The 13194-nt window shown below is 46.7% G+C and overlaps 1 protein-coding gene across 1 annotated transcript in view; it reads left to right on the top strand.

Moving 5' to 3' along the window:
- Window positions 1-13194, top strand: part of THOC6 (THO complex 6) — a 157909-nt gene that overhangs the window by 134357 nt on the left and 10358 nt on the right. Inside the window, exons 11-12 of the mRNA XM_029606783.1 lie at window positions 4671-4781; window positions 8138-8266. Coding sequence (XP_029462643.1) covers window positions 4671-4781; window positions 8138-8266 — 240 coding nt within the window. The remainder of the gene's footprint in view (window positions 1-4670; window positions 4782-8137; window positions 8267-13194) is intronic.

The raw sequence follows: 13194 nt of genomic DNA on the forward strand, positions 1-13194 counted from the left end.
ATGCTCATACACCCATATCTGGACGATTGGCTGATCAGAGCAAAATCTCCAGAGGAAAGTCATCAGACGACCACCAGAGTCAAGAATCTACTGGAGAAACTCGGATGGGTCGTCAACGCAACCAAGAGCTATCTGCGGCCCTCCCAATCTCTGGAATACCTGGGAGTCTGGTTCGACAAGCAACAGGACAAGGTCATTCTTCCCCCTACAAGGAGAAGGAAATTGATGGACCAGTTGAGAAAACTGTTGAATGGCGCTCACTCCATGGTATGGGACTACCTCCAAGTCCTCTGATTCATGACATCAACCCTAGAAGTCGTACCATGGGCAAGAGCCCACATGCGACCACTGCAACGTTCCCTACTGTCACAATGGAACCCGATGTCCCAGGACTACACCGTCTGCCTCCAGTTGCCGGCGGAGGTACGGATACAGCTCCTATGATGGCTACAAGAAGACTATCTGAGCAAGGGAGTAAGGCTATCCCCACCAACCTGGGTCTTTCTCACCACAGATGTGAGCCTACGAAGATGGGGAGCCCTCTGTCAGGAACTGATGGCCTAGGGGCAATGGGGCAAGGAAGAGTTGGGATGGAACATCAACCAACTGGAGGCCCAGACGGTCAGACTAGCCTGCCTATGATTCAGTCACAGACTCAGAGGAGAAGCTGTCAGTCATGTCGGACAACACCACAACATTGGCCTACATCAACCACCAGGGAGGAACCAGAAGCCAACAGGTATCCCTGGAAATATGCCCCCTAATGACGTGGGCAGAAGCAAATCTGCAAAGGATCTTGGCCGCCCACATCGCGGGAAAAGACAACGTCACTGCGGATTACCTCAGCAGAGAAAGTCTAGACCCAGGGCCATGGAGGCTGTCAAACACAGCCTTCCAGTTGATAATAGACCGCTGGGGAACCCCAGCCATGGATTTTCTGGCACCCCGGACCAACGCCCAAGTTCCCAACTTCTACAGTCGCAGACGAGACCCTCAATCTTAGGGGATCGACACCCTCGTCCAAACCTGGCCACAGGAAGATCTGCTGTATGCCTTTCCTCCATGGCCACTACTGGGTGGGATCATCTGCAAGATAGATCACCACAGGGGGCTAGTACTCCTAGTGGCTCCGGACTGGCCAAGAAGGCCGTGGTACGCAGACATGCGAAGACTTCTAGCGGGGAACCCCCTGTGCCTACCTCCACACAAGGACCTGCTCCAGCAAGGACCGATCCTCCACGAAGATCCAACTCTATTCTCTCTTAAGGTGTGGCCATTGAGAGGACTCGCCTGAAGAAGAGCGGATACTTGAGAGCTGTAATTGACACCTTGCTCCGAGCACACAAGTTTTCCCACATTCAGGCGTCTCCCGCTTCCTGAGAGGTGTCAAGCAAATCCAACCACCACTAAAGTGGCCTATACCCCTATGGAATCTCAATCTAGTACTAGACTTCCTAGCGGGAACTTCCTTCAGACCTACACTTGGTCTGTCCCTAAGGCTCCTGACCTTGAAGACTCATTCCTAGTGGCAATATGTTCAGCCCGTTGCATCTCCGAACTTCAAGCACTATCCTGTCGGGAACCGTTCCTCAGACTCACACCGGGATCCATACAGCTACGCACTGTCCCCTCCTTCCTTCCAAAGGTGGTTTCTCATTTCCATCTAAACCAAACCATCTCGCTGCCATCGCCAGACGAGTATAAGGACTCTGAAGACTCACGCCGCTTACATCATCTTAACGTCGGCAGACTCCTAGTCCAGTACCTGGAAAGATCAGAATCCGTACGAAAGACAGACCACCTATTCATCCTTCACAGCGGGAAGAAACAAGGGGAAGCAGCCTCGCGGGCAACCATAGCCCGCTGGATCAAAGAAGTAATGAAGGCAGCCTACATAGAGGCAGGCAAGCCTCCAACTCTACAAGTCACGGTCCATTCCACAAGACCCAGGCAGTGTCCTGGGCAGAAACCAAAATGCTGTCACCCACCGAGTTCTGTCAGGCAGCGACATGGTCCTCTATCCACACCTTCTCGAGGTTCGACCTGTTCAGGCCAGGGAGGACACAGCATTCGCAAGGGCAGTACTAAGTGGGCCACGGGCAGCCTCCCACCCGTTTCGGGAGTAGCTTTTATACATCCCATTAGTCCTGAGTCCATCTGCTACATGCTAGGAAATGGGGAAATTACTTACCTGATAATTTCATTTTCCTTAGTGTAGACAGATGGACTCAGTATCCCTCCCACGGCTGCCTCAACATACGGAAACCTTGGGTGACAATCCCCAAGAACAAAACAAGCACGGGTAAGCCAGACTTACTCCTAGTTAATACACCCATAGTTACCGGGTGTCGGTGTTTCTCGGTTGACGACCCTGGCGGTTTCCAGCTACAATTCACCTCAACTAGTTCAAGTTAATCAAGTTAACCAAGATAATAAAGTTATCCAAACACACATATATCCACTATTGCTTTTCGAGGAGAATACTGAAGAGCAGAGCTTCCTGCATTGGGTATATGTAGTGCTGACGTCAGATTGAAATCTGACTCAGTCTCCAACTGCTATCAGGAGCATACTATACCCATTGGTCCTGAGTCCATCTGTCTACACTAAGGAAAACGAAATTATCAGGTAAGTAATTTCTCCATTTCAGAAAAGGAGGAGAGGATGATTTGGTCTAGAGGAAAGGTAGATATGACCTGCTTGAAAACTCAAAACTTATTTTGTGAACCTTGTCATGGAAGTAGTCAGTCATAGGCTGGGCAGAGAGTGAAGGTGTGCCAGGAGATGAAGTCGAAGGGAATTGAGTGTGACAATAAGACAGCGAGGGTTGGATGCAAGAAAGTTTGTCAGATGGACATAGTAGTCTTGCTTGGCAAATACAGTAGCAGACTGGAAGGAGGTAAGCATGAATTTGAAATATATGAATTTGGTATGGACACAGGATTTTAGCTGAAGATGTTCGGCAGAGCAAGCACAGGAGCATAGGAAGCAAGTTCTGGGGGTGAGCCAAGGCTGGAGTTTGGATAAGAGGAGGGACAAGAGTGTCTAAAGCAAAGGAGAGTACAATGTTATATGATGAAACTGCCTTATCAACTGACTCAGACAATGTAGTAGAGGAGTGGAAAGAATGCAAGGGTCGACAGACTGAGGATTCCTGAAGGTGTTAGTAACTGGACAAGGCTGCGAGGGATGGTTTAGTGAGAGTTATTGCATAGTTTGAGAGGGGGAAAAAACTGAGGTGTAGATGTCTGAAAGAGGGCAGTGTCCATGCTGGTAATTGGGGGTGGTAGAGCAGAGTTGGAGATCAAATGAGGAGGTTAAGAAAAGGAGTTTTGAGACATAAGAGTCAGAGAAGTCATCAGCATGGAGGTTAACATCACCAAGAATAAGGGAAAGGGAAAATGGTTCAAAAAAGAAAGAATACAGAATAACCCTGCTGGAGCTTGTGCTGCACTCAGCAATATAAGTGTAAACACAAGTGCAGAAAATTTCTTGTTGGTCAAAATAGTAATTTTATTGTATCAATTCATATACGGCAACTCCACTTGTATATAAATCAGTCTTTTAGAGGGTTCCCCGACACAGACCCCATGCTACGCCAGGAGGGACAAAATTTAATGGCACCAATCTGTAAAACAGAATAAGTATACATGGACCAAACATAACAGAGGGCCAGCCATAATACACTTTAGATGAAACATTACAACTCAATACTTTAAACATACCGGTGTTCCAGTCTGTATCACTTCACAGGGAGCGCACACATCTTGTAGCACAGAGAGGTTTTAAACGCTGACACACATTTTGGCACGAAAAGCCGCACCAATCAGAAGGACGAGTGAAACAGCCAATCAGAACTCAACACATACAATCAGATGAAAAAACTCCATTCAAGTTCTACGTTAAGACCCTTGGGAGCAAAGGTGTCTAAAATATAAATCCATCTCTGTTCTTTTTTGATCAGGCGGGAATTACTCTAAGATTCTGATCAAAAAAGAACAGAGATGGATTTATATTTTAGACACTGTTGCTCCCAAGGGTCTTAACGTAGAACTTGAATGGAGTTTTTTCATCTGATTGTATGTGTTGAGTTCTGATTGGTTGTTTCATCCGTCCTTCTGATTGATGCGGCTTTTCGCTCCAAAATATGTGTCCGCGTTTAAAACCCCTCTGTGCTACAAGATGTGTGCGCTCCCTGTGAAGTGATACAGACTGGAACACCGGTATGTTTAAAGTATTGAGTTGTAATGTTTCATCTAAAGTGTATTATGGCTGGCCCTCTGTTATGTTTGGTCCATGTATACTTATTCTGTTTTACAGATTGGTGCCATTAAATTTTGTCCCTCCCGACGCAGCCTGTCTGTGCTTATCCCATACTCTCTTGAAATCTAATGCGGTTTTAACCTTCACCACCTGCTCCAGGAGGGCTTTCCATGTATCCACCTACCTTTCTATGGTAAAAAAAAATTTCTGGAGTATTTTTATACAAAAATACATTAAACCCAATTGCCCAAGTCATAATATATGTGACACAACCATAAAAAAAAATCTTAAAAGCTGAAAGCAACAAATAAAGGGAGGGATGAGGAAGAGATGCCAATAAATTTGAGAGGCAAGAAGGAGGGTTACTTTTCTGTTGCAATCATTAACAAGTTCTATGTTCTTTCCAGTTGTGTGGTGGTGGGCCAGCACTCACACTTTGGCACCTCCGCTCAATGACTCCCACCACGATCTTCCCCCTCCGGGAATGCCAGCAGCAGGTGATGTTTTACCAGGATATGGTGAGTTTGGGGCCCTTGGAGTACTGGGGAAGAAATCGCTGTTATGGTTGACTATGACTTCTGATACAGAGATGTAGGCAATTGAGATGTCTTTTTGGTTTCTGGTATAAGAGCATATGTAAACTTTGCATTGAGGTTAGCTGTTGCCCTTAACATAAAGGGGTATGTAATATAGATCTTTATTAAGGTAAGACGTTACTTATGGTAAGCCTTGATCACTGTTCAGGTTGTATATGCCTTGTTTAGAGGTATATGTAAACTTATTCTGTGTGGATGCTGCCTGTCTACTACTGTGTAGTGTAACATTTTCCTGCCCACGTGCTGTGAAAGTTTTCCCATATACCAGCCAGGGGTGCCTGTAAGGAGAAGAGTTGGAGAAGACCAGAGCTATCACTGCTAGCCAAAGCAGTATCTTCAGGTCTGTCCTCCAACACCACCCCCCCCCCCCCCCGCCTCATGACTGGATCTTTTCCAGCCAGCAGGGGAGTCTCCGGGGGGGATGAACAGGTAGAACAAAAGGGAAGGAAATTCATTTTGCTAGGGGGTGATAGGAGAGCAGAAGGGACTTAATGTCAGAGGACTGAGAGGAGATTGATAATACCAAGGGGGTGAGGGGAGAAAACATAGTGAATGACAGCAGATAAAGACCAAAATGATCCAGCAAGTCTGCTCAGCAAGATTTAAATTTTTTTTTCCAAAGGTAGTAGCAACTGCCTCTCCGTGCAAGCTAGCCCCATGCCTTCTGTTATGTGTACTAGTAACTGCCGCTCCACGCAACTGCTACTACCCATAACGGAAGGGAAAGCGTTTATGACAAGTGGTTGTAGGGGAAGGAGAGATGATGGTATGCCACTGTAAAGTGAACCCAGTGCCAGGAGAGCTGTGACATGAAAAAAGTTGGGAGCCACTGGTGGTGTGGTTTGTGTAGGCTAGATTTGTAGTATTGTTAGATGTTTCTTGTGAGGTGCATTTATCGTAGATCATTGTTAATGTTGAATATTTTTATTTTTTTTTATAATTTAATCTTTATTGAGTTTTTTAAATGTCATTACAAAATAAAATATTATTTGTTATTAAACATAACCCAAACATAATAGTATAGTAGGTCTAGTTACAAAACAAAACCAATAATCTCAATCATTTTCTCAAAATTACTGCTACTATACATATAAAATAATGCGGGGGCCCTTTTATACCATAATTCTAATATAAATCAAAAGGAGGGAAAAGAATCTACTATCTTAATGTACTAACTATGATGGTACCACTTCTTCCACACATTCCTGAATCTGACTCTTGTCTCTCAAAAAGGTTTCCAGATGCGATGGCTGAGAAAAAATAAATTTTTTCCCTTGATAATTAATAAAACATTTACTGGGGTACTTTAAAAAGAAAGTCGCCCCTAGTTGTAATGCTTTATTTTTAAGGGCTAAGAACTGCTTTCTCCTAGCCTGGGTTGGCTTGGAGACATCCGGAAAAATATAAACCTTTTGCCCACAAAACAATATATCTTTATTTTTGAAAAAACTTTCCATAATCATTTCTTTATCTTTTTCCAATACAAATGACACGAACAGGGTTGCTCTCCTATTTATCATATCTACTGATTCCTCCAAAAAGGTAGATATCCCTGGAGAATCTGTCACAGACCCTCCTGGGTTTTCTCCAATTGGGGGTGAAAAATAATAAATCTTAGAAATAGCCGGAATCTCATTCCAGGCTAAAATTTCCCTAAGATATTTAGAAAACATTTCCAATGGCGATAATAGTCTTGTAATTGGGAAATTTACAATACGCAAATTTTTAATACGCATTTGATTCTCTAAATTATCTGTTGTATGTAAAACTTCCAATTTTTTAACAGTCTCAACTTCCACACTAGCATTCTGAACTAATATTTCTATATCATTTATACGTTTCCCTTGTTCCTGTATAAGAATCTTATTTTTATTAACCACAGTTCCAAGAGAGACATTAATCTGAGAAACATTAGAATCCAGTTTAACCATCATTCTCCAAAGATCCCCCAACGTTACATTGGAAGCGTCTACGGCTGAAAGCCTAGCGCTCTCAATGCTAGGTAACAGTATATCCTCTACAGTTCTTTGCAATATTGGCTCCGAACTGGAGGCTTCTGCAATGTTTAGTGACTGAGAAGTAAAATCTCTATCACTTACTATTGTAGATTCCTTGATGTTCAATCCTGATGTTATTGGTGGGGGTTGCAAAGGTGTTAGTCTCATGCCAGGGCTTAAAGAGACTTCCAATGAATCTCTTTCTCCTTGCCCCTGCGGGGATATCCTGTAGATATGAGCATCCATGGGCCCCGAGCCCTGTGGTGCAGGGGATGATGTAAACACTTTGGCCTTCCTCTTTCGCCCCATAAAACTTAAAGTATTTTACTGCAGCAAGGCAGTCCAAGGCGATCCAAGTCGATCTAAGTCAGGCGCACGCCCCTTTGGCGTGCGCGGCTTAGGCGCTGCGCTGGCGGCTGCGGTGCGCCGCAGCCCCGCGGTCTTTTAAACTCGCGGTCGCCGGCGGGTGATGTCACGGGGAGAGCACAGCTGTTCTCAATGCCCTCCTCCTCCTCTCGCCGGTCTGCTTGCATCGGCTCCTTCTCCCTCCTTCACAGCGATCGAGGCCCCAACTCACAACGCAGCCCCGCGGTCTTTTAAACTCGCGGTCGCCGGCGGGTGATGTCACGGGGAAAGCACAGCTGTTCTCAATGCCCTCCTCCTCCTCTCGCCGGTCTGCTTGCGTCGGCTCCTTCTCCCTCCTTCACAGCGATCGAGGCCCCCAATGCTGAATATTTTTTATGGTATAAGGAAATATGTAATCTATGCCTGTGATTAAAGTTAGTTGTTGCTATGCTTTGTTTGTACTCCTGCTTTGTTTGAAACTCCAGGTGGTAGCTATGTTAGTAACAAAAATGAAACGTAGGCTTTTTGAGGCACAAGCTTTTAAGGACAAGAATCTGTTTTTGTCAGTTGCATCTGAAGAAGTGGACTTGAGTCCTTGAAAGATTATATTTCAATAAATCTGTTAGTCTATATCAGGGCTTCCCAAATCTATCCTGGGGACCCCACAGCCAGTTGGGTTTTTAGGATATCCACAGTGAATATACATGAGATAAATTTGCATATCATGGAGACTCCGCATATGCAAATTTATTTCATACATATTCATTTTGGATATCCTGAAAACTCGACTGGCTTTAGGGTCCCCAAGACAGATTTGAGAAGCCTTGGCCTATACAATGCCACTGTTTGTTTATTTGGGTCTGAGTGGTAGCATGCCATTCCTGGAATATTGTTCATCCTTAAATTGGTAATACTTTCATTCCTCTCTCTCCTCAGATCCTGTCTGCAGGTCAGCACCCAACAATCAACCACTGTCATATCTGTGGAGACATCAAAGCACAGATCCCCTGCACTTCCCACACAATCTACTCCATGGGCATCAATGACCAGTCTCAGGAAAACAAGGCAAGTGAAATCAGAGAAGAGAAATATAAAGAAAGATTGCACAGGAGAGGATGAAGGGGCTGGTTCTTGGGCATTAATGAATAGGCCCAGGAAAATGAGATAAGAGAAAGCAAATGTTGCTTACCTGATGTAACAGGTGTTCTCACAGGACAGCAGGATGTTAGTCCTCACAAATGGGTGACATCGAGGATGGAGCCCACCACGGAAAACTTCTGTCAAAGTTTAAACAGAACTTTGACTGGCCCCTACTGGGCATGCCCAGCAAGGCACTGACCCTGCAGCCAGCAGGGGTCTCCCTTCAGTCTGATTTTCAAAGCTACAGGCAGTGCCTAAAAAGTAAAAAGAAAACAAACCCAACACCGCGGGGTGGCGGGCGGGTTTCGTGAGGACTAACATCCTGCTGTCCTGTGAGAACACCTGTTACATCAGGTAAGCAACATTTGCTTTCTCACAGGACAAGCAGGATGGTTGTCCTCACAAATGGGTGAGTACCGAGCTGAGGATGTCCTGACTTGCACCAAATGCACCCAATGACGTGCAACAGGCACAACAACTGGGGTGGTATTTGGTAAAGGGCATCCGCACTCTACCGGGAAGGTGGAAGGGTGTTGGTACATCACGTTGGAAAAAGGTTACGCAAGACAGATTGGCCGAAGATGGAGTCCTGTCTTCCAGCTTTGTCCAAATAAAAGTGGGCTGCAAAGGTATGGAGAGAACTCCAGGTTACAGCTTTGCAGATGTCAGGAAGCGGCACCGATCGAAGGTGTGCCACTGACGTCGCCATGGCCCTCACAGAGTGTGCTTTCACACGGTCTTGAAAAGGAATGCCAGCTTGCTGATAGCAAAAAGAAATGCAGTCCGCCAACCAGGAGGAAAGAGCCTGCTTACCCACAGGATGTCCTAACTTGTTAGGATGGAAAGAGACAAATAATTGAGTGCTCTTCCTGTGAGCAACTGTACGGTCTAGATAAAAAGCTAGAGCTCGTTTGCAGTCTAGGGTATGCAGAGTCTGTTCCCCGGAGTTGGAGTGGGGCCTGGGAAAGAAGATAGGTAGTATGATGGATTGATTAATATGAAATTCAGAAACTACCTTAGGTAAAAATTTAGGGTGAGTGCGGAGTACCGCCCGGTCCTGCAGGAGCTTAGTGTAAGGCGGATAGGTAACTAGGGCCTGCAATTCACTAACCCTGCGAGCTGAAGTGATAGCCAAAAGGAATAACACTTTCCATGTGAGATACTTTAATTCACAGGAGTGCAGAGGTTCGAAAGGAGGTTTCATTAGACGACCAAGAACCAGGTTAAGGTCCCAAGATGGGGCCGGAGGACATAAGGGTGGCTTCAGATGGAGCAAGCCTTTAAGAAAACGTGTTACCAGGGGTTGTACTGAAATAGGGACACCCTGTACACCTTTATGGAAGGCGGCTACCGCACTGACATGCATCCTAATGGAAGAGGTCTTTAGACCGGATTCTGATAGGTGCCATAAATAGTCCAAGAACTTAGAGATTGGACAGGAAAGGGGATCAAGGGACTGAGAAGTGCACCATGATGTGTACCTTTTCCATTTATATGAATAGGATCTTCTGGTAGAGGGCTTTCGTGAAGCTATCAGGACACGAGAAACCGAATCCGAAAGGTTAAAAGGCTGAAGGACTAACCTTTCAACATCCATGCCGTCAGGGACAAGGCCTGGAGGTTGGGATGGAGGAGGCATCCGTCGTTTTGAGTGAGCAGATGCGGATCCGTTCCCAGAGGGATGTGCCTGCGGATGGAGAGATCCTGGAGTATGGGAAACCACACTTGGTGTGGCCAGTGGGGTGCTATCAGGATCATGGTTCCTCCGTCTTGGCGTAGCTTCACGAGAGTCCTTGACAGAAGAGGAAGTGGAGGGAATGCATAAAGCAGACCTGTCGTCCACTTGAGGGAGAAGGCATCCCTCGGCTGAGAGTGTTGGCTCCGAATGAGAGAGCAATAATTGTCCACTTTGTGGTTCTGAGGGGACGCAAAGAGGTCTATGCGGGGAAAACCCCACTTGTGAAACAGAGAGGTCACTACCAGAGGATCGAGTGACCACTCGTGTGGCTTGAAGACACGGCTCAGCTGGTCTGCCAATACATTGTCTACTCCCGGCGGGTAAGTGGCCCTGAGGTACATAGAGTGGGAGAGGGCTTCCGCCCAGATCTGCGCAGCTTCCTGACACAGAAGGAAGGAGCCTGTGCCTCCCTGCTTGTTTATGTACCACATGGCCACTTGGTTGTCCGTCTGGATTAAGATTATCTGATGGAATAGATGATCTTTGAAAGTTCGGAGTGCATAGCGGATTGCGCGAAGTTCCAGGAAATTTATCTGGTGTTCGGCTTCCTCTTTGGACCATAACCCTTGGGTTTGTAATTCGTCCACATGGGCTCCCCAACCGATGTGAGAAGCGTCGGTGGTTAGGATTACTTGCGGATCCGGTGGAAGAAAAGGTAAGCCCTGAAGGAGGTTGACCTGAGTTGTCCACCAGGTTAAGGATAGGCGCAGGGCCTGTGTGACTGTGACTATGGAGGACAGAGGCTGAAAAGCTTGAATCCATTGGTGTCGTAGAGTCCATTGTGTTACTCTCATGGCTAGTCGGGTCATGGGAGTGACTTGAACCGAGGATGCCATGTGTCCTAGGAGAATGAGGAACTGGCGAGCCGTGGCAGTGTTTTGAGACTGGAGCTGGCGAGCCAGGGATATTAGGGTGTGGACCCTCTGAAGAGGAAGGTAAGCCTTTGCCTGCAAGGTGTCCAAGTCTGCTCCAATGAAGGATAAGGTTTGAGACGGGACTAAGCAAGATTTCTCGTAATTGACAAGAAACCCTAAGGAAAGGAGTGTTTGAATTGTCAATTTTAGGGAGGATTGAGCTATGTGTTGGGAGGAGGCCCTGATTAGCCAATCGTCCAGGTAGGGGTAGACGTGGACACCTTCCTTCCTTAGGAATGCTGCTACCACCACGAGACATTTGGTAAAGACTCGTGGGGCAGAAGCCAGACCGAAAGGTAGGACACGGTATTGATTATGGTCGTGGCCTACAAGAAACCGCAGATATTTGCGATGGGATTGTGTGATCGCAATGTGGGTATAAGCGTCCTTGAGGTCGAGAGAGCACAGCCAATCCCCCTTTTGCAACAGAGGGAGCAAGGCGCCCAGGGTTACCATCTTGAACTTTTCTTTTTGCAGATACTTGTTGAGGGCCCGAAGGTCCAGAATTGGACGTAGCCCCCCTGATTTCTTTGGTATTAGGAAGTATCTGGAATAGAATCCTTTCCCTTGTTGACAAGGAGGGACGGGTTCTATAGCATTTGATTGTAGAAGAAGGGATACTTCTTGATGTAATTGAGTGAAATGGCTGGTTAGACTCCATGCCTGAAGGGGCGGGGAGTCTGGCGGAAGTGTTATGAAGTTGAGGTGGTAATCCTGTGCGATAATTGCTAGCACCCACTGATCTGAGGTGATCTGTTTCCAACGGTGTAAGAAGTGGAACAGTCGACCCCCCACAGGGATGTGTGGAAGAGGGAGATGGCATGTGCTCAATACAGGGAAGTCAAAGGCCCGCCGTAGGCCCAGGAGGTGGGGCTACAGTAGGTCTTTGCTTTCTCGGCTGACGAGGCTGAGGCCTGTTAGAGGACCGTGCAGGACGAGCCCTAGTTGACGGAGGGTAGTAGCGACGTGGTCGAAAGAATGACTTCTTAGAGTCCTTCTTTTGCGGTTGCTTGGAGGTCACCTCAGGTGGGACAGATGAGAGTTGTTTCAACGTCTCATGGTGGTCTTTTAACTCCGCCACAATCTGTTGAATTTGCTCTCCAAACAAATTGTCGCCTAAGCAGGGCAAATCAGCAAGACGATCTTGGACTTCTGGGCGAAGGTTGGATGACTTTAACCAAGCCCAACGTCTGGCTGAGATGGCTGTGGCTGAAACCTTCGTGGAAGCATCGAATATGTCATAGGCAGTCCTAATCTCGTGCTTCCCTGCCTCAAATCCCTTGTGAAGAAGGGCTTGAAGCTGTGGTTGGTATTGGTCCAGCAACGTGTCAGCATAGTCTTGCATCTGCTTAAAGATGGCTCTGTTGTATTGAGTCATGTAAAGTTGATATGAAGCTATGCGTGAAATCAACGTAGCTCCATGATACACTTTCCGTCCAACACTATCCAGGAACTTGTTGTCCCTGGTAGGTGGGGTAGAAGAGTGCGGCTTAAGACGCTTGGCCTTCTTCTGCGCGGACTCAACCACAACAGAGCGATGATCCAGTTGAGGCTTTTGGAAACCTGGTGCTGACTGGACAAGGTATGTGGAGTCAGCTTTCTTGTTAACTGGTGACACCGATGAAGGAGATTCCCAGTTTTTCTTGAGCAGATCCAAAAACACCTGGTGTATAGGGATGGAAGCGATGATTTTTGGAGCATCCAGAAATTGAAGTAGTTCCATCATCTGGTGTCTATCATCAGCTTCAGATTGTAGTTGAAAAGGTACAACTTCTGACATTTCTTTCACAAAATTAATGAAAGATAGATCCTCAGGAGGAGATCTTTTTCTACTCTCTGTAGGAGATGGTGGCGAAGGCAGATCTGTGTCAGAAGAGGTATCATCATCATCACCCCAGGTATCGTAGGGATCATGTGTGGCTTGTAGCCCTGATGGACCTGGCTGAGGCTCTGAAGGCATCGATGGAAACCGAGGTGGAATCGGTGCAGTAGGTGGAACAGAAATGGCATCGATGGCTTCGGTGCTGCCGATGGAATCGGTGCCTGGCGCGGAATCGATGGAGCCGAAGGATAAATCGGTGGAGATATACCAGAAGGTACCGATGGAACTACCCCGGAAGGGGGAATTCGAAACGGGGTTTCTCCTGCCGATGAGAAACCAGTCGGAGACGGTGGTGTTGTCGATGGCACTGGAATCACCG

Source organism: Rhinatrema bivittatum, chromosome 6 (genome assembly GCF_901001135.1).
Source record: "Rhinatrema bivittatum chromosome 6, aRhiBiv1.1, whole genome shotgun sequence".
Taxonomy (NCBI): Eukaryota; Metazoa; Chordata; class Amphibia; order Gymnophiona; family Rhinatrematidae; genus Rhinatrema; species Rhinatrema bivittatum.